This window comes from Sus scrofa, chromosome 17 (genome assembly GCF_000003025.6).
Source record: "Sus scrofa isolate TJ Tabasco breed Duroc chromosome 17, Sscrofa11.1, whole genome shotgun sequence".
NCBI classification, from domain to species: domain Eukaryota; kingdom Metazoa; phylum Chordata; class Mammalia; order Artiodactyla; family Suidae; genus Sus; species Sus scrofa.
The window spans coordinates 56954838-56976631 of record NC_010459.5 but is presented as its reverse complement, the minus strand read 5'-3'; the positions used below and the strand labels follow the sequence as shown (position 1 = coordinate 56976631).

General features: G+C 47.7%; 2 protein-coding genes across 10 annotated transcripts in view; one reads left to right on the top strand and one right to left on the bottom strand.

Annotated features, from left to right (window-relative positions):
- CSTF1 (cleavage stimulation factor subunit 1) overlaps window positions 1-4430 on the bottom strand; it is an 11864-nt gene extending 7434 nt beyond the window's left edge. The window contains exons 1-3 of one of the 4 annotated variants that reach the window (XM_005673029.3): window positions 4225-4430; window positions 3786-3868; window positions 871-1068 (exon numbers count right to left, since the gene is read on the bottom strand). In XM_005673029.3, the coding sequence (XP_005673086.1) occupies window positions 871-1039 (169 nt within the window). In that variant the 5' untranslated portion in view covers window positions 1040-1068; window positions 3786-3868; window positions 4225-4430. Of the gene's footprint in view, window positions 1-635; window positions 1069-3785; window positions 3869-4057; window positions 4149-4224 lie in introns of those variants that run through there. The other 3 variants (XM_021077196.1, XM_005673030.3, NM_001110430.1) reach the window with 3 other exon arrangements.
- Window positions 4197-21794, top strand: AURKA (aurora kinase A). Of its 6 annotated transcripts, none has more exons than XM_005673034.3 (9): window positions 4197-4594; window positions 8202-8245; window positions 11121-11400; window positions 13712-13766; window positions 15147-15338; window positions 16195-16333; window positions 18395-18543; window positions 20640-20814; window positions 20944-21794. In XM_005673034.3, the coding sequence occupies exons 2-9, from the start codon at window positions 8207-8209 to the stop codon at window positions 21121-21123; spliced, it is 1209 nt and encodes a 402-aa protein (XP_005673091.1). In that variant the 5' UTR covers window positions 4197-4594; window positions 8202-8206; the 3' UTR covers window positions 21124-21794.

Here is a 21794-nt window from a genome sequence, read left to right as displayed (position 1 = left end):
TGTAGTACAGCAGGTTAAGGATCCAACCTTGCCTCTGTGGTGGTGCAGGTTTGTCTGATCCCCGGCCTGGCACCATGGGTTAAAAGGATCCGGCATTGTGTAGCTGAGGCTCAGATTCGATCCCTGGCCCGGGAACTTCCACGTGTCACAGGTGTGGCCATAAAAAAGGCAAACCAACCAAAAAACCTCATACTATGTAACGCAGTGTGACCTAACTTGGTCATTTAATCATACAAAATAAACACCTAGCCAGTGTAATAAATGTGATCTACAACATGTTGTTGGGTCCAATTTTACCGATACAAGAACATTTATGACCAATTTACATCGCTGGACATTTCTGTGGAATTGATTTTATCTCCTCAGGCAGATTCTCACAATTTACATTGCCAAGGCAAAAGGTGTAAACATGTCGGACGATTCTCTACTCCATCTAGTGCTTTCTATGACCCAGGCAAGCACCAGGATATACTGCTACACAAGAAGAAGTTCAAGGCCTTTATCAAATGTGCAGTCTTTTGAGGGGAGGTGCTACAGATGGCGGGAAACAATGAAGAAAACCTCAGGCAGTGATTCAGTCACGAAGGAAACGGGAGTGTTGTTTTAGAGCAACGGGGGAAGTACCGGGAAGATACCTGGGTTATTTTAGAAGAGAAGAAGAGGCATCTGAGGTGACCACTTGAGCTGAGCCTTCAACCAAGTCCGTAACAATGGCAGAAAGCTCCAGATGATTCGTATACCGATCCTTTGCCCAGAACCGGCTGGACACCATCACAATCTGGATCTCTGCCTACTCCTTCACCCTCTAGCACTGGTGGAAAACATCTGAAACCTTGTCACGGACACAAGGAACTTGCACGCACGAGTTACCTAGTTTGATGAGATGCAGGAGCTGCTCTGAGGGTGCACAGACAGACTGAGGCTTGATTTCGTTGATGAGGCCATTAGCAATGCTGATGTAGCCATCATAGAGCAGCTGGCTGATGATCAGCTTGTAGAGCTGCTGACGGTCCTTCAAACCCACTTTGGTTCTGTACATCTTAGAGAGGAAGACAGTTTCCCTGCCAGCTGCAAGAGAGAAGGCAAGCGGATGATGAAGGGCAGAGGCACTGGGCTATCACAGAAGCAACACAGGAATCTGGTCAGACCTTCAGGGCTGAAACCCCAGCTCTATCAGCTGCGTTTATTCGGTCCACAGCCCTGTTTCTCTGGGAGCAGGTTCACAGCTGTTAAATAGGTTCGTGAAGGTTCAACAAGATGGTGCATGCAGAGCATGGAGCGCAGCGGCACGAAGAAACTGTTCAAATCCTGTTAGCCAATATTTACAGTGAGACCTCTCTTCTTCAACTTTTCTTTTCTGCCAAACTACCCACCTGTGATTTTTATTCTTTACTGCTATCCCAGAACCTTCCATTTCTTCTGTTAATAAAACACTGGCTCATATTTGCAATGGGAAAGACAGCTGGTATCGTCAGATGTCTAGACACTACTGCCTGCACCAGCTGAGCTGTTAGGTTTACTTATGTTCATTCTTAACATATGTTTTAAGGCAACTAAGCTTGTTAAATTCTATGATTTCCTTAGGCAGTAAATCAAAACATGAGAGCTAAAAAGCTACTGTGCTATGAAAATGAAATCAAGTTGAACGCTTCGGAAAGATTCAAAGATCAATGGCTTAATAAAATACTGGCAGAGCTCCCGTCGTGGTGCAGTGGTTAATGAATCCGACTAGGAACCATGGGGTTGCGGGTTCGATCCCTGGCCTTGCTCAGTGGGTTAAGGATTGGGCGTTGCTGTGAGCTGTAGGTGTAGGTCGCAGATAAAATACTGGCAAATGGGATATGGTGAAACAACTATAAAAGGAAAAATGTGAAGGGCTATGCACTCAGGCTGATTTATAAGGGCTCAAGTTTTCCCTTGTCTTAGAGAAAAAAACTAGATGCTGGTTTTCGGTTTGTGCAAAAACAAAAACAAACTCCAAATGGTGGACATGATTAGATAACTTGATTATAAAAATCAATGTCTGTACATAAATGTACGTCTGTACAGATGCCGGAAGGCTGCCGGGGCAAACAGCAATAAAGAATAAAAGTCAAAAAAAAAGGGGGGGGGTTCCCATCGTGGCGCAGTGGTTAACAAATCCGACTAGGAACCATGAGGTTGCGGGTTCGGTCCCTGCCCTTGCTCAGTGGGTTAACGATCCGGCGTTGCCGTGAGCTGTGGTATAGGTTGCAGACGTGGCTCGGATCTCGCGTTGCTGTGACTCCGGCGTAGGCCAGTGGCTACAGCTCCGATTGGACCCCTAGCCTGGGAACCTTCATATGCCGCAGGAGCGGCCCAAAGAAATAGCAAAAAGACAAAAAAAAAAAAAAAAAAAGAATAAAAGTCATGGAGAAGAGACTTGTGGTTGCCGAGGGGGAGGGGGTGGGGTGGACTGGGAGCTTGGGGTTAATCCATGCAAACTATTGCCTTTGGAATGGATTAGCAATGAGATCCTGCTGTGTAGCACTGGGAACTATGTCTAGTCACTTACGATGGAGCATGATAATGTGAGAAAAAAGAATGTATACATGTATGTGTAACTGGGTCACCATGCTGTATGGGAGAAAAAAAAATTGTATTGGGGAAATAACAACAACAACAAAAAGTCAAAGGCAGATAGGTAGCTGTGGCAGAGGAGAAAACTGGAAGGCAGAAGCACAGGAGAGATGACTATGAAAAAGGGCAGTGAGTGGGCAGCTAACACTGGTATCTACTGGTATTGTTGTACCTCACAGGGGTGACTGCAAGTGGGAGGTGTTGTGGGGAACAGTGTTTTTTAACTACACACTGCCCCCTGGAGAATTACTGAGGCTAATGATAATAAGAAGAGCTAACATTTATTGAGTTTTTTTTTTTTTACCATGTTTCCTCTCAATTAATCCTCAACACCCTATAAAGGAGGTTCAGTAATCCTGTTTACAGGTGAGGAGGGGCAATAGCTTGGCCAAGGTCTACTGCCCAAGGAACGTGAATTAGAATGCAGGTGATTTGACTCTAGAGACTGTGCTGTTTCCACTGCCTGTAGTGCTCCTTAAAAACTTAATGAACCAGTAAAAATCCATTAGACATTTAATACAGTAATACACATGTTGTAAGCAACTAATATGCATTACCTTGTTCAGTCCTCATCAAATCTCATTTTAGAGGTAGGCAACCTGAGGCCCAGAGAGATTAACTTAACCCAGGACCCAAGAGCTTGTAAATGGCAGAACCTGAACCTTAAACTAATCTATTTGAGCCCAGAGCCTGAGTTCTTACTGTGCTGCACTGATGAGTGTTAATACCAACAGCTAACATTTACTAAGCAATTGCCAAACACCACGCTAAACTCTTAAGATATATTTAAAGTATACGGAGAAAAAACAAATTATATATATACACACACATATATACATACACCCACTAGGACACAACATTGATGATCAAACTGGCTCAAAAAGGTTAGGAAACACTGCAAACAGAATGCTGCTGCGAAACTCGTCCAAGGTTAAAGTGGCCACTGGGATTGCCCACACCAGAGCCCAGAGCTTGAGCACTATTCCATCCTGTATCTCCACTTAAGCCAGGAGCATCAGGAGGCGTACCAAAAGGTTAAAATAAGAAAGACAGGACAAGCCCTGCTTCCCAACTCCCAAAGAACGTTCGCTCGCTGGGCGAGTAAGTGCCTAATTACCATCCCCAGTTTGCAGGTGAAGGGGCTGCGGCCAGAGGATAGGAAGAGGCCCACCCAGGACTGGTCGTACCTGGAGTTGGAAGGAGCACCGCGGCGAGAACACAGACGCCCCCCTCACCGTACGTTCCGCTATCACCCGGACCTAAAGGCCAACTGGGGATGGAGAGAGAGTGAGAGCGAGGCCTTTGAAGAGGAGGAGCAAATGCAGCCTTAGCCTGGCAACTCAGGGCACAGGCCGCATCGCTCACCGTCGACCCTTCCCGCCTCGCCCCTTCCTGTGGTCTCCCAAAGGGCCCAGCCGACCGCACCAGCCACTCTCCGCGAAACCCGGGCCCCCCATACCCGCTCTCTCCGGTCTCCCGCTCTCTCCTAGAAAAATGGAGACGCGAATCCTGCCCAATCGATCGCTCCGCGTGCACGTGCACTGCGCACGCGCAAAGGGCGTCGCGCCGAGCGCTGCGCTATCGATCGAACCCACTCGTTCCTGCCCTTCTCGCCATCTTACTCACGGGCGTGTTCGGGAGGTTCGTTCACCTCCTCAGACTTTATCTCCTACGCGGGGGCCCTGACGCCAAAGCCCTGCTGTCTCACCGATAAATGTCAGACCAGGAGAGCCCTGTGGGCTCTCGAACGGCCTCGGATGTGGCGGGCCGTTGGCTCCACCACTTCCGGGGCCTCACGGAGGAAGTACGCCTGCGCGCCGCCTCTCCTGGGCTGTGACTCAAGCCGGCGAGTTGGCCTTGAACCAATGAAAAGGTAGCGCCTCTCTGACTCAGGCCAATCAGCTTTCGGCTAAGAGGGTTTAACTCCTATTTAAAATGAAGACTTTGCGTCCTAACGGCTGAGCCCTCTGGAGGAAGCGCTGTTTTCAAGTTGGAGGTGAGAACCCCTAGGTGCGTAGCCCCGGAGCAGCTCTCAGGAGGGCGGGCAGCCGCTGGGTGGGTGGCCTCAGCGAGAGGGTGGGAGGGAAGCGGGTGGTGGGGCTGCGGGGCTTGCATGGGAGGGTCGGGGCGAGAAAGGGTCCCCCTGCACCCCCCCCCCGGCCCCGCGCCCCAGCCTGGTGCTTCCCCAGAGCCCTCCCCTCTGCTCCTGGTCCCGAGGCGCCCTGTAAGACGCCACTTGGTGTTATTAAACGCCTGGAGTGGATGGGGTTGTTGAGCTGGTGGGGTGGGCAGTGTGCTTTCAGTGAGCACCTGGGTGAGAAAAATAAAGTTTTTTATTGTCTTGGAGTGTACGTGCTTGGGGGGCGGTGGAGAGCAGGCGACGAACTTAGGGAGGTATCGATAGTGGTGAATGTTAGGCACGGGGGCGACCTTAGACTAGCTGCAAAGGCTCGTGTCCGGGCCGGTTGGGTGAGTGGGTGAGTAAATAACTTCTCGGAAGAGGCCTTCGCGGGCCAGTGCTTCTCAAACTGTAGACCTTGGACTGCCTTTATCAGGACTGCTTGAGGATCCTTGGGAAAAAGTAGGGTCCCACCTAATGGATCAGAAGTGCTTGGGCTTAGGACTCAGGTGTCTGTGTTTTTGTCAAGCTGTGCAGGTGGTTCTGATGGTTCATTGAGAACCTGTGATCTAGCCCAGCGCTCGATGGTTATCTGGGGATGTTGAAATGCGGGAACGGGGATGTTGAAATGCGGGAACTGGTTTGTTAGGTCTGGGATCGGACCTGAAAAGTTTCCATTTCTAACAAACGTCCTGGCTACCACCCTTGAGCAGGAGGCAGTAAAAGTCACCCTTAACGTTCCCTTTTCTTTGAATTATGCACCTTATTTCCTTTCCATGCTTCATTTTTTCCAGGCATTTGTAGGTTTGACAAAGAAAGAAAAAGTCTAAACCCACAGTGCTATTAAATATCGACTTTCCTATTTAGACCAGTAGGATCTCTGGTGTGAACTGCAGGGATCTCGTGCAGGTCCTCTGCATTTGACTCCTGTGCTTGGCTGTAAACCAGAATCACCTGAGAAGCAGTCTTCCTGCAGCTCTCCAGAATTTCTGGATCAGAGATTTATTCTGCTGTTTATTCTTCCTGAGAAGGAAAAGTGTATTAGACTACAGCAAATATCTGCAGCTTCCATTGAAGACTGTGGAATAAATGTCCATGGGCCTCCGTGATCTCATTAGTTTGCTGCTTATAATTGTTAAGGGAGAGTGAAGCATCAGAGCATTGTGAAATTAATGTTCTCATAATGAAAATATATTTCCTTTTCCTTTCTATTCTTTTTTTGGGGGGGGCCACCCTCTGCATATGAAAGTTCCCAGGCTAGAGGTCGAATCAGAGCTGTAGCTCCCGGCCACAGCCACGCCAGATCCGAGCGGTGTCTGTCACCTACACCAAAGCTCACAGCAGCACTGGATCCTTAACCCACTGAGCAAGGCCAGGGATTGGACCTGAGTCCTCAGGGATACTATCAGGTTTATTACTGCTGAGCCATGATGGGAACTCCCTGTCTGTTATTTCTAAGTGACTGTTTGATATAGGACTCCAGTTTCTTTAGCCTATTCCCACCTTCAAGGGAGAGTTATTTGCTTGCTTATCAAGTGGATGTGAAAGCATGGGACGAATGAGTGCTTTTGCTTTTTTAAATTTTTTTTTTTTTTTTTAGGGCCACATCTGTGGCATACGGCGTTCCCAGGCTAGGGGTCCAATCTAAGCTGTAGCTCCCGGCCTACACCACAGCCACAGCAACACTATGGGATCCAAGCCATGTCTGTGACCTACACTGAAGTTCATGGCAACACCGGATCCTTAACCCACTGAGCAAGGCCAGGGATCGAACCCGCATCTTTGTGGTTCCTAGTTGAATTCATTTCTGCTGGGCCATCACAGGAACTCCCAGAATATCTCGATTTGTTAGTGGGATCACTGGGCACTGTGTTGGGAGAGGACCACAAAGGGGCAAGGGTGGAAGCAGAGTCACCATTGGGAGCTTTTCGCAGGTAATTAAGGGGAAGGGGGTGGAGTGTGGTTTGACCAGGTGGGAGTAGTAAAGTTTGAGCAGTGATTTTTGAGGAGGGAGCCTGTGAGATACGCCGATGGGGTAGATAGGTTTGAGGGAGAACCATGTGAAGACGGCTAAGGCCTAAGGCTTGAGCACCTGGCAGGATGGGGTTTCCGGGAGACGGTGTGAGGAGGGAGCAGGACTTCAGTTTGGGACTTGATAAAACTCAGATGCCTCCGATGATCAGGTGGTGGGAGTTGAAAGGAGAGGTCTGGGCTTGAGATGGAGATTTGGGGCTGCTCAGCCTGTGGATGGGGTTGAAAGCCAGGGGGACTGGATGGGCTGGCTCCCCAGGGGAGTGAGAGTGGTTGGGGAAGAAGTGTTTGTGGCCTGAGTGGAGGGGAAACAAGCGTGCAGTGCTTGTTTCATGTGGTGTGTTGGCTTGGGGTACCAGGCAGGCTTTCTGAGGGTGTGAGCGGGTTGTTAGAGGGCTGAGCCCAGCTGTGGGGGGAGACGGGAAGGCAGAAGACCCAGGTTCCAGTTCTTTTAATAAAGATGTCTAGGCCGGGAGTTCCCTTGGTTGCGCAGGGGAAAAGAATCCTACTAGTATCCTTGAGGATACAGGTTCAGTCCTCGCCCTTGCCCAGTGGGCTGGGGATCTGGTGTTGCCATGAACTGTGGTGTAGGTTGCAAACGCAGCTCAGATCCCACTTTGCCATGACTGTGGCATAGGCTGACAGCCGTAGCTCTAATTTCATCCCTAGCCTGTGAACCTCCATATGCCGCATGTGTGCCCCTAAAAAGCAAAAAAAAAAAAAAAAATTTAGGCCCTGGGGCTGGGTGAGGGGCCTTAGGGAAGGCGTAGGTGGAGAAGTGGGGCATCCGGACACTGTGGTTGGTCAAAAGGAGGTTGCAGTGGGACAGCTGGTAAGATGGGAGAATCACCTGCCAGCTAAGTGAAGAAAGGAGAGGGAAAAGTGTCTGATGCTGGGGAATGTGGGGAATGTGAATAAGAGGGGCAGAGAATTGGACTTTGGGTTTGGCTGTAGCCAGTTCAGGCTCTGCAGGGGTCTGTCAGGAGCCTGACCGGTTGGGGGGATAACAGCCCCGAGGGAGTGAGCTTGTGGCCCTTGGATGTTGAAAGAGGAGAGAGATGTGGTCTTAGCTCGAGTCAGTGTGGGGTAAAGAGGACTTTTTTCCTTTTTTAAGGCTGTGGGTATGGAAGCGGGTCTGTACACTGATGGACCTGATCCACTAGGGAGAAGATGGAGCAGAGGGACCAGGCGGTTCAGGAGTGAAGTTGGAGCTGTCAGGGGTGGGGTGGGATGGGGTGGATGAGGGGAGAGCTTAGTCTCTTGGGGAAGGCCCCCACCTGTGCTTTATGGCATGTGGGAAAACACTGCTCCCTTATCAGCCTCATTTAGATGACAGACTAAAATTCTGTGTGATGGTGAGGCTTTTTTGTCAGGATTTATAACCCTGATCCAGCATAGCACTTTGAAGCAGATGGATTTTTATAAATTATAGGTGGTTCTTTTTTCTTTTCAGGTATCATGGACAAATGTAAAGAAAACTGCATTTCGGGGCTTAAGGTAAATCGAATAATCTATAATCTCAAACCCAAAAGGATTTTTTTATATCTTTATTTTTTTATTTTAAGTGAGAATTGCAACGTTTTAAAATTGTTTTTAATTTTTATTTATTTATTTGCTTTTTAGGGCCTTACCCATGGTGCATGGAGGTTCCCAGGCTAGAGGTCAGATTGGAGCTATAGCTGCCAGCGCATGCCACAGCAATGCAGGATCCAAGCCATGTCTGTGACCTACACCACAGTTCATAGCAACACCAGATCCTTAACCCTCAAGTGAGGCCAGGGATTGAACCTGTAACCTCAGGGTTCCTTGTCGGATTTGTTTCCGCTGTTCCTTGATGGGAACTCCTGGAGATTGGTTTTTATATCTGGAATTCATTTCACCTTGACTTTGGATCATAACTTTAATTTTTTTCACGTACCACACCGGTGACCCGAGCTGCTGCAGTGACGATGCCAGATCCTTAACCTGCTGTGCCAAGAGAACTCCTCCAGAAATTAATTTTGTTTGCCATAGTTAGTTGTCACATTTCAGAGCAATGTCAGGCAGTGCTTTAGTGGGCATTTCCTGGGAGTGTGCTTTTGAGTCAGGTTCCATGTCAGATGCAGGCATCATAATGGTGGAAGCAAGCACATGATCAATGACTTAAAAAAGCTTAGAGCTTGGAGTTCCTGCTGTGGCCCAGTGGGTAAAGGGCCTGGCGTTGCCACAACTGTGGCTTGGATTTGATCCCTGGCCTTTGAACTTCCATATGCCATGGGTGCCAAAAAAAACCAAAAAAACAAAAAAACAAAACCATCAGGAAGGTGTGTATGTATATGTGTGTGTGTTTCATGTATAAAACCTGGGTAATTTCAAGGAGGGGTGCGCAGTTCAGCTTGGGGTAGATGGGAATCCAGGAAGGCTTCACGGAGGAAAGACCCATGAAGACCGCTTAGCATTTGATGAACTTTTGTGGAGCAGCTGAGTGAAGGAGTCCTTCATATGAAGATCCTTTAAGTAGTCCTGAGGTTTTTTTCCTTCTGTGTACTTGGAATATAAATACTGCTTGATTTCCACCCCAGAGGAAGGGATTATTTTTAGAAGGCTTTTTCTCCAATAAATGGATACTAAGCCTTTTTTACTGGCTAAAAGTATAAAAATGACCAACTAGAAAAAAGGCTAACTTGATTCACTGTATTTGATCCTCAATTCTTATGATAAAGATCATTTAAAAAAAATTGTTCTGTGTTTAATTTTAAAATGTTTGTCACTGCCTGGATGATGTCTGCTGTGTTGTGTGTGGATACTGCTAATTTCAAAAGTAGTTTTTTCCTTGGAAGTTGGAAACCTGTCTTATAAAGTGCTCATACCAGTGAGCTGGTGATGAATTTTTTTTTTTTTCTTTTTGGGGCTGTGCCTAAGACATACGGAGGTTCCCAGGCTAGGAGGGGTTGAATCGGAGCTGCAGCTGCCAGCCTTTGCCACAGCCCCAGCAGATCCTAGCTGCTTCTGCGACCGACACCACAGCTTGTAGCAACCCTGGATCCTTTGACCCCCTGAGCAGGGGCAGAGATTGGACCCGCATCCTCATGGCTACTAGTCGAATTCTTAATCTGCTGAGCCACAGCGGGAACTCCTGGTGATGGATTCTGAGGCCTCTCTTCTAGCACTGTTTCCTCATTTATGAGGAAATTTCTTCCACTGAAGCTGGAGAAAGTCAGGCCATCCTCCACCCCCACGTCCCCAGCCCCCGCCACCTTAGTTTGATTAGCTTGGGGTCTTAGAATTAATTTTTAGGAGTTCCCGTCGTGGCGCAGTGGTTAACAAATCCGACTAGGAACCATGAGGTTTCGGGTTCAGTCCCTGCCCTTGCTCAGTGGGTTAACGATCTGGCGTTGCCGTGAGCTGTGGTGTAGGTTGCAGACGCGGCTCGGATCCCGCGTTGCTGTGGCTCTGGCGTAGGCCGGTGGCTACAGCTCCGATTCGACCCCTAGCCTGGGAATCTCCATATGCCTCGGGAGCGGCCCAAAGAAATAGCAAAGACAAAAAAAAAAAAAATTAATTTTTATTATTACTTTTTAATTTTATGGCTACACCTGTGGCCTATGGAAGTTCCTAGGCCAGGGATTGAATCTGAGCCACAGCTGCTACCTATGCCACAGGTTGTGGCAATGCTGGATCCTTAACCCGATAGTGAAGCCAGGGATTGAATCACTCCTCATGGATACTAATTGGCTTCTTAACCCATTGAGCCACAACGGGAACTCCTGGAATTGGGATTTTTGGTATAAAATTTCTGAATTGCAGCTTCTTGCTAAATGATAATTCCCAAGTCATTGAGAATTCCCAGGAAGTGTTTAATATGCCTCCCTTTTTATTTTTACTTATTTATTTGTGTTTGTCTTTTTAGGGCCACAGCTGTGGCATATGGAGATTCCCAGGCTAGGGGTCAAATCAGAGCTGTAGCTGCTGGCCTACGCCACAGCCACACCAGATCCGAGCTGCGTCTGTGACCTACACCACAGCTCATGGCAATGCCGGATCCTTAACCCACGGAGTGTGGCCAGACAGGGATCGAACCTGCATCCTCATAGGTACTAGTCAGGTTCATTACCCTTGAGCCACGACGGGAACTCCCCTCCTCCCTTTTTAGATGAAAGCTTAGTGAGCATTCCCGTGGTTTTAGTGGGAGTTGGGCGGGTAGGAGGTGGAGGTGCACTTGGGTGTCTGCAGCAGACTCTCAGTGTCACCTGGGAGTGGTGATTAAAACCGCTGTCCCTTTCTGTCCCTCATCAGTGAGTGACATTGGTTATTACTAGGAGCAGACTTTGGGTTGTTGTCAAAATAGCTTTTGTTGGTGAAGGCCCTGAAGTTCATTTCCCCCCCATCCTAGACCACAGTTCCACCTGGCGATGGTCCAAAACGGGTTCCAGTGACCCAGCACTTTCCAGCTCAGCATCTGCCGTCTGCAAACAGCGGCCAGGCCCAGCGGGTCTTATGTCCTTCGAATTCCTCACAGCGCCTGCCTTCGCACACGCAGAAGCTCGTCTCCAGCCATAAACCAGTTCAGAATCTGAAGCAGAAGCAGTCGCAGGCAACCAGTGGCCCTCGTCCTGTCTCCAGGCCTCTGAGTAACACCCAGCAGAGTGAGCAGCCCCAGCCGGCAGCGCCTGGTGAGCAGCGTCTGAGCCTCCCTGGATAGCCCTTCTTCTGAGTTTCTGAAGAAGCACGTGTACAGGCGTGTGTTGATGGTGTAACCGTAGCGTTTCCATCCTTTCTGTTTGGATGGGGAGAAGATCTGATGTCCGGGGGGAGGTAGCAAGGTCTTCTGGGGGCCAGCCTGAGTCCCACCCTCGAGGGAGAGTTGGACAGCCAGGGAGGGCATGGTGCCAATCCGCTGATGGTATGGGGCGGGGGGTCGGGGCGCAGGTGCACTTGGAACTGAAATTCAAAGGTTTGCAGTGTGGGGGAAGTGGCGGGGGATGGGGTTTAGTGGATGGACTGACGCAGGCCAGGCAAAGTCGTGGTGAGCACTGCTGGCCGTGGAGTGGGGCTTCCTGCCTATGCATTGGGAAGCCGCTGAAAGGGTTTTGAGCGGAGGAGGGGCTGACTTGCCTTTCGTAGAAAGCTTATCAGGATGTGTGGAATGATTTGGAAAGTAGCGATGCTGGACTCGGGGGTCCGAGGAGGGAAGGAGGCCATTGTGGTTTGGGTCAGACATGACTGTGGCCTGAACCAGGTGCAAGAGGGTGGGTGTCAGCAGCAACTGTTCCCAGCTCACACACAGCAGGCTTCCTTCATCCATGCTGTGTCAGTCTGTCCTTGGAACCACTCTGTGGAGGCAGCCATAGGTGTGTGTGTGTCGTTTGTTTTAGGGCCACTCCTGCGGCATATGGAAGTTCCTGGGCTCCGGGTTGAATTGGAGCCGCAGCTGCTGGCCTACACCACAGCCACAGCAACACTAGATCCAAGTCACATCTCTGGGCTACGCTACAGCTTGGGGCAATGCCAGATCCCTAACCCACTGAGTGAGGCTAGCGATGGAACCTGCATCCTCACAGACACTGTGTTGGGTTCTTAACACGCTGCAAGGGAGAACGACAACATTGAGCTACAAGAGGAACTCTGAGGTAGCCATAGTTTTTAACTCAGTTTCGCAGGGGAGGAAGCTAAGACTTGGGAGCATCAACTTATTCAAAGACGTAGCCGGGCCGGAGAGGTGCAGGTGAATTTGAGAGCTCACTTAGGATGCAGTCTTGACAGAACTGGGCAATAAACCGGACACGAGGTGGTGGTTACACCGATGGCCTTAACTGAGATCATGAACCAAGGAGGGGAAGGTCCGGCGTAGGCCTGAATTCAGATATCTGAGCAGCGCAAACTGCTGCTGTTTGAGTTTGAAGTGCTGGAGATAGATGAGTAGAAAGGGCCCATGTAATTTCCCCTTGGCAGCTGGTACAGTGGAGGGAGGCTGGTGGTTGGCTTATGTTTTGTTGCACATTGAAGGTAGCAGATGGACAGTGGGCTGGCCAACCTGCTGGGGAAAAGTTGGGAGCCTGTTATGGATATGCAGATGGGTAATTCTGCTTTAGAAGCTCTTCATTTAGAAACTAAGGCTTCAGGGAGAAGCTATGTTGTCTGGAGTCTGAGTGATCTGAGGGCCTAACTGTATGTATTTGCTCATCTTTACTCGCAAGAGTTCTGTAAAGACTTTGGCAGAAGTCAGGTTAGGGTGTGGTAGTCTTTTTTTGTTTTGTTTTAAGAAAACTGAAAATGATCTGGATCTATCATTCTGGGAACACCACCAATATTTTTTGGTGACTTTTTTTCTTTTCGGCTATGCCTACAGCATGCGGAAGTTCCAGGGCCAGGGAGAGTTCCTGTCGTGGCTCAGTGGTGTACGAACCCGACTAGTATCCATGAGGATTAGGGTTTGATCCCTCACTCAGTGGGTTAAGGATCCATCGTTGCCGTGGGCTATAGTGTAGGCCGGTAGTTACAGCTCCAATTTGACCCCAGCCTGGGAACCTCCATATGCCATGGGTGTGGCACCAAAAAGACAAAAGACAAAAAAAAGAAGTTCTGGGCCAGGGATCAAACCTGCACCATGGCAGTGTCAACACTGAGTCCTTAACCACTAGGCCACCAGGGAACTCCCTGGTGACCATTCTTTGATTCATCTCTTTTCAAACATTTTGTTTTGCCTTTTTTTTTTTTTTTTTTCCCCCTTTCTTTCTTGGCTGCACCCACAGCACATGGAAGTTCCCAGGCCAGAGAGTGACTGAGCTGCAGCTGTGACCTATACCGCAGCTGTGGCAATGCCGGATCCTTAACCCACTGCACTGAGCCGAGGATCAAACCAGTAATACCACATAAACAAGCCAGATCACTAACCAAGTGTGCCACAGTGGGAATTCCTCAAAGCTTTTTAATTTATTCTGTATAGTTATTCCAAAAACAGATTTTTTAACTTATTCTATCTAGGAAACAATCCTGAAAAGGAAGCGGCATCAAAACAGAAAAATGAAGAATCAAAAAAGTAAGTTTTATTTTATTTACAAAGTTCTGTACTATCCTTCTGCTAGAAAGTACTATGTAATTGCAAATTTAGTTATGGGATCATTTTTTAAAAGAAATAGTTCCTTTTATTCTCACTTACAAAATATAGATGTTTCAGATTTCTGATCTTTAAAACAGAGAAGGAATTTTAATGACAGATTTCACTAGGGACTTGAGTTTTTCTTATTTTTCAAAATTGGGAAAAGCTTGTATCAATCTGTTACAGAAAGGTAGTAAAAGTTGCTCTCCACTCTTAGAAGTAACTACAGCGTGTGGTTTATGTATGCTTCTATACTTCTTTGCTAGTCAAGAAGTGCAGGTTTGTTTGAAATGGCAATAAAGTGTCCTGTTGCAGAACTGTAGAGACATACATGACTGTGTGAGTATTTTGAAGGTGTTAATAGAATTATTGCACTTGGTCTTCATGATAGAGCTTGGCTGTATTTTCCTCTGCTCTCAATGTCTGAACTGTCTAGACTCTGGAATGTCGTAGGAGCCAGGAATGAACCCACAGCCTTCTTTGCTCTCGATGCCTAATAGACTTCCCAGGAATCTATATCTGGTGGTTCTCGCCCCCCGACCCTGTGGGATCCATCCCGCTGGCTTGACGGGAGTGATGCTCTACCCCAGTGTTGGCGCCTCCTGGGCTAGAGGAGGCTGTGGTTAGTCTGATTGGGCTTGCAGGTGGTTTTTTTTTTTTTTTTTTTTTTTTTTTGGTCTTTTTGCCTTTTCTAGGGCCGCTCCTGTGGCATATGGAGGTTCCCAGGCTAGGGGTCGAATTGGAACTGTAGCCACCAGCCTACATCAGAGCCACAGCAACTCGGAATCCCAGCCGAGTCTGCAGCCTACACCACAGCTCACGGCAACGCCAGATCCTTAACCTGAGCAAGGCCAGGGATTGAGCCCGAAACATCATGGTTCCTAGTAGGCTTCGTTAACCACTGAACCATGACGGGAACTCCTCGCAGGTGGTTCTGAAGCAGTCTTCCCTTTCCAGTTACTCCTCTAATCCTTTTCATGGACTTAAGTGGTGTCAGTAATAGGTCCGTGCTCCAGAACTCAGGATGCCTTGAGACACTCCCAGGGAGCTTCAACTCTCAAAGTCCAGACTATTCTTGTCGCAGACTCGTGGGGGCGGGGTGGCGGTGCAGGGTTTGATGTCTGTGTGGACTCATTCATTGTGGTTATTGGCCTCTTGAAGAGGGTGCATACCGAATGCAACTTTGAATGTGAAATTATCTATAGAATAATATATATATTTTATAAATAATATAAATAATTTATAGAATGTGTGCTACTCACTCATACATTGTTAGAAAAGTGTTTTCTTCACATTTTAAAATGTTCAATTCTTTTCTAGAAGGCAATGGGCTTTGGAAGATTTTGAAATTGGCCGCCCGCTGGGTAAAGGAAAGTTTGGTAATGTTTATTTAGCAAGAGAAAAACAAAGCAAGTTTATCCTGGCTCTTAAAGTATTGTTTAAAACTCAGCTGGAGAAGGCAGGAGTTGAGCATCAGCTGAGAAGAGAAGTAGAAATACAGTCCCACCTTAGGTAAGTCTTGAGGTCGATGTCAGAAGAGGGATGGATGGAACTTGGTTATTTAACGAGCTCACTGTAATAACCTCCTTTGGAGAAGGCTGCCTTCCTAGCACTGCAGAGAGTGATTAAATTTGACACTCTTCAGAGGTTGATTTAGACTTAAGTGCTGTGGTCCTGGAACATTGCTTGAAGGTTTGTTTTGTTATTGGAGTAATTTACTGGACATGTTTTTTGGGGGTTTTTTTGATTTGGTGGATAATTAAAGGGAATGACACCTCTTTTTTTTTTTTTTTTTTTTTTTTTTTTTGAGTTCAGGTTTCAAACTGGCAGCCTGCAGGTTGACTTAAGCCAGTGGGTCTTTTCTTCTTTTTCGCTTTCAGTGAATTTTTTGGTAATGTCTCATATAGGCTGTGCTCAGCTGCCCAGAGTCCTTAGCAGCACACCTGCTTTTGTCAGACATGGCTTCTGTGTTGTCTGTCTCATTGTGTCCAGGGTATCAAACTACTGTGGGGATGCCATGTCTACCTTTTGTTTGTTTTGTTCTTTTTTTCCAAATTTGCAGAGACTTAATATTTACCTAGTTTTTTTCCCCCTAAGAGCAAAGATGGCCTAAAGGAAGGAAATAGTCTTAGCCAAACAAGGTCCATTGATACCGTGTGAAATGCGTGTGAACTGATAGGCGAGGTACACCTGTTTCTTACGGTGCGTCTCATCCGTAGTTTCAGACTCTCCAGGTGGGAGGGGAGGGTGTTTGTGGCCAAGAAGCAGTTGTCATGACTGGGTTCACAGGAGGGGTTTGTTTGCTATTCAGTACTTATTCTTGTATCAGCTCCCAAACCCGGTGTTAGAGAGTTCGTCCTTCTTGCAGGCATCCAAATATTCTCAGACTGTATGGTTATTTCCATGACGCTACCAGAGTTTACCTAATCCTGGAATACGCACCTCTCGGAGCTGTCTATAGAGAACTTCAGAAACTGTCAAAGTTTGATGAGCAGAGAACTGCTACTGTAAGTTTGCTTTTGTTGTCCAGACTAATTCTGTTGCGCTTCTGTCCCGCGTAGCCGTGTACCTTTCATTATAATAGAGGGGGTTTTGTCAAATGGAAAGGTAGCTTAATAGGATCAAGTATTTGAAATGGAAAAATCAAAAACAACATAGATGTGCCTTTATTTACAGATAAAATCAGTTACCAAGTGGAATATTTGGTTAGTTTCCACAGCTGTGTCTGTGGAAATGTATATAATTAGTTGCCCTCTTTAAAAAAAAAAAAGAAAAAAATTATTTTAGATTAATTTTAGATGTATAGAGTAATTAGAGATACTGCAGACTTTCTCCTATTAACACACACCTAATTTCTCCTATTAACATTTTACGTTAGCGTGATCCGGTTGCCATAACTAATGAACCTGTATTGGTGCATAGCTGTTAACTGGAATCCACACTTCTTTCAGATTTCCTTCATTCTTCTCATGGTTAGATCAGGGTCATGGGTTTTGAGAGGAAGGTCCGAGGGAAAAGGCCTTCTCCTCTGTCAAGAGTTACACTGTTAACCTGACCTAGCCCTGAGTGTTGGCCTCATCCCTGGCGGAGGGAGGGAGGGAGTGGCAACGCTCTCCACTGTGAAGTTACTCTTTTTTCCTCCCTGTCGTGCTGTGTCCTTTCAAAGGAACAGCCCTTGAGTGGTCATGTTCCATGTCCTATAAAGCAGAGCATGGTCATAATTATTGGGAATTTTGTACCAGAGATGTATCTGTTTTCCATTATTTACTCCATCATTTATTGCTATGGACTCATTTTATACTCTGTGTAATCTAATACACTTTGCTCTCGTTGTTTCAGCTTTGGCCACTGGGAGCTCTTTGACATGGTTCCCGTGTCCTTTTGACATGTCCCTGTCAGTGTGTGTGTGTTTAAAAGCACTTTCTTGTTTTCTGGTGCCGTAAGGTGTTCCAGCTCCATCTTATACGTTTCCTATCCCAGTCTTGTGATCGGTTATTTCTCCAGGGAGCTTTGGTTCCCTTTACTGGAAAAGGTAATGTTAGAAACCAAAATCTGGGCACTAGATGTGCTCGTGCTATTGCGTGTTAAAACGTCTCAGCTTTCAGCTGACAGAGAGCCAGGAAATAAGTGCGTATGGTAATCCATGTATCTGAAACTATTTCTGTATCCATCGGTATCTTGCTAAGCAACACATGAGTCCATTGTCACACGGATCCTGTGTCCTCCCCCCTCGTTTATCTGTAACCTTCCACTGTGACATTGAAAGAACTTGGATTCACGATCCGCTGTCCATTTATTCATTCAATTCCAGTGGACGTGTATATGGTGTATATGCTACTAGAATTGGTAACCAGTTACCCTGTGGAAAACCAGTTACCATATAACCACATATGTTACCATATAACATTTGAGATTCATTTGTAACTTTTCATAGCTCATTTCTTTCTTTCTTTTATCTTTTTAGGGCCACACCCATGGCATGTGGAGGTTCCCAGGCTAGGGTTCAAACCAGAGCCACACCTGCAGGCCTACGCCACAGCCACAGCAACGCCAGATCCAAGCTGTGTCTGTGACCTACACCGCAGCTCCTGGCAACACCAGATCCTTAACCCACTGAGCGAGGCCAGGGATTGAACCCAGATCCTCATGGGTAATAGTTGGGTTCGTTACCCCTGAGCCACAACAGGAAGTCCTAGGTTTTTTTTTAAATGTTAAAAATTGATTATACATCTGACTCCCTAAATTGTCCCCATGTTTCAATATTGTCTTACTTTGCTGCTGCTGGGCCGTAAATTGCCACACGGGGATGTAGTGATACCTGAGTGTTTTCCTGTCTTTTAATATTGCATCTGTTGTATTCGCAAATACTTAGCACAGAATAACTTGTACTTGATGCTGAACGCTAAATTGGTTTGTATTTTTGTAGAGTCATCCATTGTTTCTAGTTTTGTTTTAAAATCTACAAAACATGTTAAAAATCTATACTGGGGTTCCTTTCAGAAGAGGTGTGTAAAATTTGTGTTAATATAAAATCTAAATTGATCAATACTTTTTTTTTTTTTTAATAGTATATCACAGAATTGGCAAATGCCCTATCTTACTGTCACTCAAAGAGAGTTATTCACAGAGACATTAAGCCAGAGAACCTGCTCCTTGGATCCGCTGGAGAGCTTAAGATTGCCGATTTTGGGTGGTCGGTCCATGCCCCGTCCTCCAGGTAGGTAACTTTAGAGGTGGAACTCGTTTGGTTTGGCAAAAGCCCTGGGGCTAGTCGTGAGCTAACCAGTGAACTATGCAAGTGTAGATGTTGTGCGGAGTCGGACAGGTCACTGACACATATGTTTTGGAGTAATTCAGGCCTGATAGCAAACTAGTGTCTTCAAGAACATTTTTATTCTGCAGCCATTTGGCCTGGGGTTAAAGATGCTTCATGTCCTTAGCGGCTAATGAAGGGGACACATAAGTAGAAGGTATGACAAGCATGCGGCAGAGGGGAGTTGCAGCATGTGTAGACGGGGAGTAAGACGGCAGGGCTGGGTGGAGACCCGCTGCCTCCAGGCCCAGGAGACAGACGTTTCTGGGGGCAGCACCTGCAGAGGCGAGAGCTGAGAGCACAGGGCACTGGAAGGAGCTACAGTGGTTAGACGGGGCTTTCAGGGAGGTGGGTAAAGATCTTTGGTCTGCTTGTGTCCACAGAAGAGTCCTTTCCTGTCCCTTCCTAAAGCTAAAGCAGGGAGAGAAACCTAATGAAGCAATTTGAGTGAACTTTGCAAACAGAGCTAAAACATTTTCTCCTTTTTTTAAATTTCAGTTGGGTTTAAATGAGCTTTTGAAATCATGTGCGAAGTAGGGCATTTAGAAAGTATACATCTCCTGATAAGAGTTTGTCATCTTTGGGGTAGGTGTTAAAATTATAGCCAGATTTTTTTTTTTTTTTTTTTTTTTTTTTTTTTTAGGGCTGCACCCTTGGCATATGGAGGTTCCCAGGCAAGGGGTCTAATCGGAGCTGTAGCTGCTGGCCTATGCCGGAGCCGCAGCAACGCCGGATCCAAGCTGTGTCTGAGACCTACACCGCAGCTCATGGCAACGCTGGATCCTTAACCCAGTGAGCGAGTTCAGGGATTGAACCCGCAACGTCATAGTTCCTAGTCGCATTCGTTTCCGCTGCACCACGATGGGAACTCCCGCCAGATTACTTTTAAAAATAAAGCCAGCTAGGAGTTCTCTTGCAGCTCAGTGGGTTAAGGATCTGTCATTGTCACTGCACCGGCTTAGGTCACTGCTTTGTCTTGGGTTTGATCCCTGGCCCAGGAACTTTCGCATGCTGTGGGTGTGGCAAAAAAAATTAAATAAAGGCAGTTAAAAAAATTGTATAGCCTGAAATTGATGCCATTGAGTGTGAGGAGCTTTGTTTTTATTACAGACCACTCCTGATTCTTTTCAGTAATGTGCTGAATCTGCTCTTGCAGTTGCTCTTTTTTTTTTTTTTTTTTTTAATACAAAAATCTGGTTGTCATGAGTAGGAGGGCTGTTGGTACCTGGGAGGCAGACAACAGTGGCTTCATGGCATCGCAGGGCTCAACCTTACCTGCCCAATGGTGCCATCGTGCTAGGAAAGATATCTGAGAGGGACGTTTAGGGACGTGTTGGTCACTTCACCCCGCCTCCCACACGTTGATAAGCACACACCCACAAGAGCTCCTGGGTTATGGTGCCATTTGAGAGCGAGCCTCCTGATTTGGGCTGGATCTCGGTGGTGATGCGAGGCTGGATGTCTGGAGAGGTAGCTCCTTCTTCCAGGTCACCATGCAGTTGAGTGAACATTCGTGCGCTCAGTGGGCACCAGGCAATGGAAACTGATATAAATAAAGCAGCAGCCGAACCTGCATGGTCTTCGCGCCAGGCGTGCTGTCTGTTTCCGACCTCCATTATAAAAAACCGTATAGAAGCACCGAATTGCAGGTGATGGCTCACCTGCCGGTCCAGTGCCTACATTCAGACAGTTGTGTTACTGTTAACAGTTGTTGCCATATTGTCTGGGTGTTTTCCTTTTTGTGAACCTTCAAAAATAAGTTCCAGAGGCTGCAGCACTTCAGTCTGCATGTCCTAAAAATTAGGACGTTGTCCTGTATGGTCACAGCCATTTCCACGCTAAGGAAATGAGCAGCCGTGTTAATAGCTGATCCTTGGTCCGTGTTCAGACTGCCCCAGGTGTCCTAGCCTAGGGACAGCACGCCACGCTAGGGTCGCTGCTGGTGAGTTCGAGCGGCTGTTGGTAGCAGAAGCGCGTCAGCCTGCGTCTGCTTGTTTTAGGAGAACCACCCTCTGCGGCACCCTGGACTACTTGCCCCCCGAGATGATCGAAGGCCGGATGCATGACGAGAAGGTGGATCTCTGGAGCTTGGGGGTGCTTTGCTATGAATTCCTGGTTGGGAAGCCCCCCTTTGAGGCAAACACGTACCAAGAGACCTACAAAAGGATATCCCGGGTAAGGTGTCACTAGGAGGACCCATGGTTCTGTTAGCACGTCCTCGTCAGCCTCAGCTGGGGCTGCGAGCTGGCGGTGCCCTTCTCTCCAAGCCCCTTTGTGACTGTCACTTACTGTGCACTTATCCAGGTGGAATTCACCTTCCCTGACTTTGTGCCCGAGGGAGCCAGGGACCTCATCTCAAGACTATTGAAGCACAACCCCAGCCACAGGCCCACCCTCAAGGAGGTGCTCGAACACCCCTGGATCACCGCCAATTCCAAGCCAGCAAGTAGTCACAAAAAAGAATCCACCAGCAAGCAACCCTAAGAACCTTTGCGGGTAGAACTCCTGAGCCAGGGCTGCTGTGTACTCTGTCTGCAACCAGCCGCTGACCTGTCCTCTGCTGCCGGCCCACCCTCGACCTGCAGGACGTGCAGGCCCCTGCAGTGAGTGCCGCCACGAGGATCGTGCTACTCATGTCGCTGGTGGTCCAGTCAGTCCGGAGGCAAGGCTCAGGGGCAGCCACCCCACAGCCTGTTGTGAGTACAGCGTCCTCGTGGAAGAGGCCTCGGGGCCCGGCTGTGGGGAAGGTGGCCTCTTGGGCCCGACCAGTGGAAAAGCTGTGCAATAACCTCCCTGTCCCTGTGTGCGTGTAACTTATCGGGTGGCCCAGTCTGAGAAAGCTGTCAGGATGAACACGTGACCATTTCTTTTAAATGTCAGAGACTTTGGTACGGACCTGTATCTCACCTCCATGCCATCCTTGCAGGATGCTCAGCGTCTGTCCAGCACCCCGGGAGCCTGGCTGGCCGGCCCTCCTCAGCCAGTCGGTGCCTGGCGAGGCAGACAGAGCACAAGTTCCTGGCTCCCCTGCTCGGGACACAGCATGTCTTGGCTGTTTCTAAATGTTAAAGGTTTTTTTTTCTCTCTCATGATTTTGGTGTTTGTTTATAATCTTTGTAAAGTGCATCACGACATCTATAAAATGATTACACTTA

What these genes read in the sequence shown, in the direction of transcription:
- AURKA (XM_005673034.3), top strand. Translation starts at nt 8,207, where the DNA reads ATGGACAAATGTAAAGAAAACTGCATTTCGGGGCTTAAG. An exon ending in AAAAATGAAGAATCAAAAAA is followed by an intron (nt 13,767 to 15,146) that starts GTAAGTTTTATT and finishes ATTCTTTTCTAG; the next exon opens with AAGGCAATGGGCTTTGGAAG. An exon ending in ATGAGCAGAGAACTGCTACT is followed by an intron (nt 16,334 to 18,394) that starts GTAAGTTTGCTT and finishes TTTTTTTAATAG; the next exon opens with TATATCACAGAATTGGCAAA.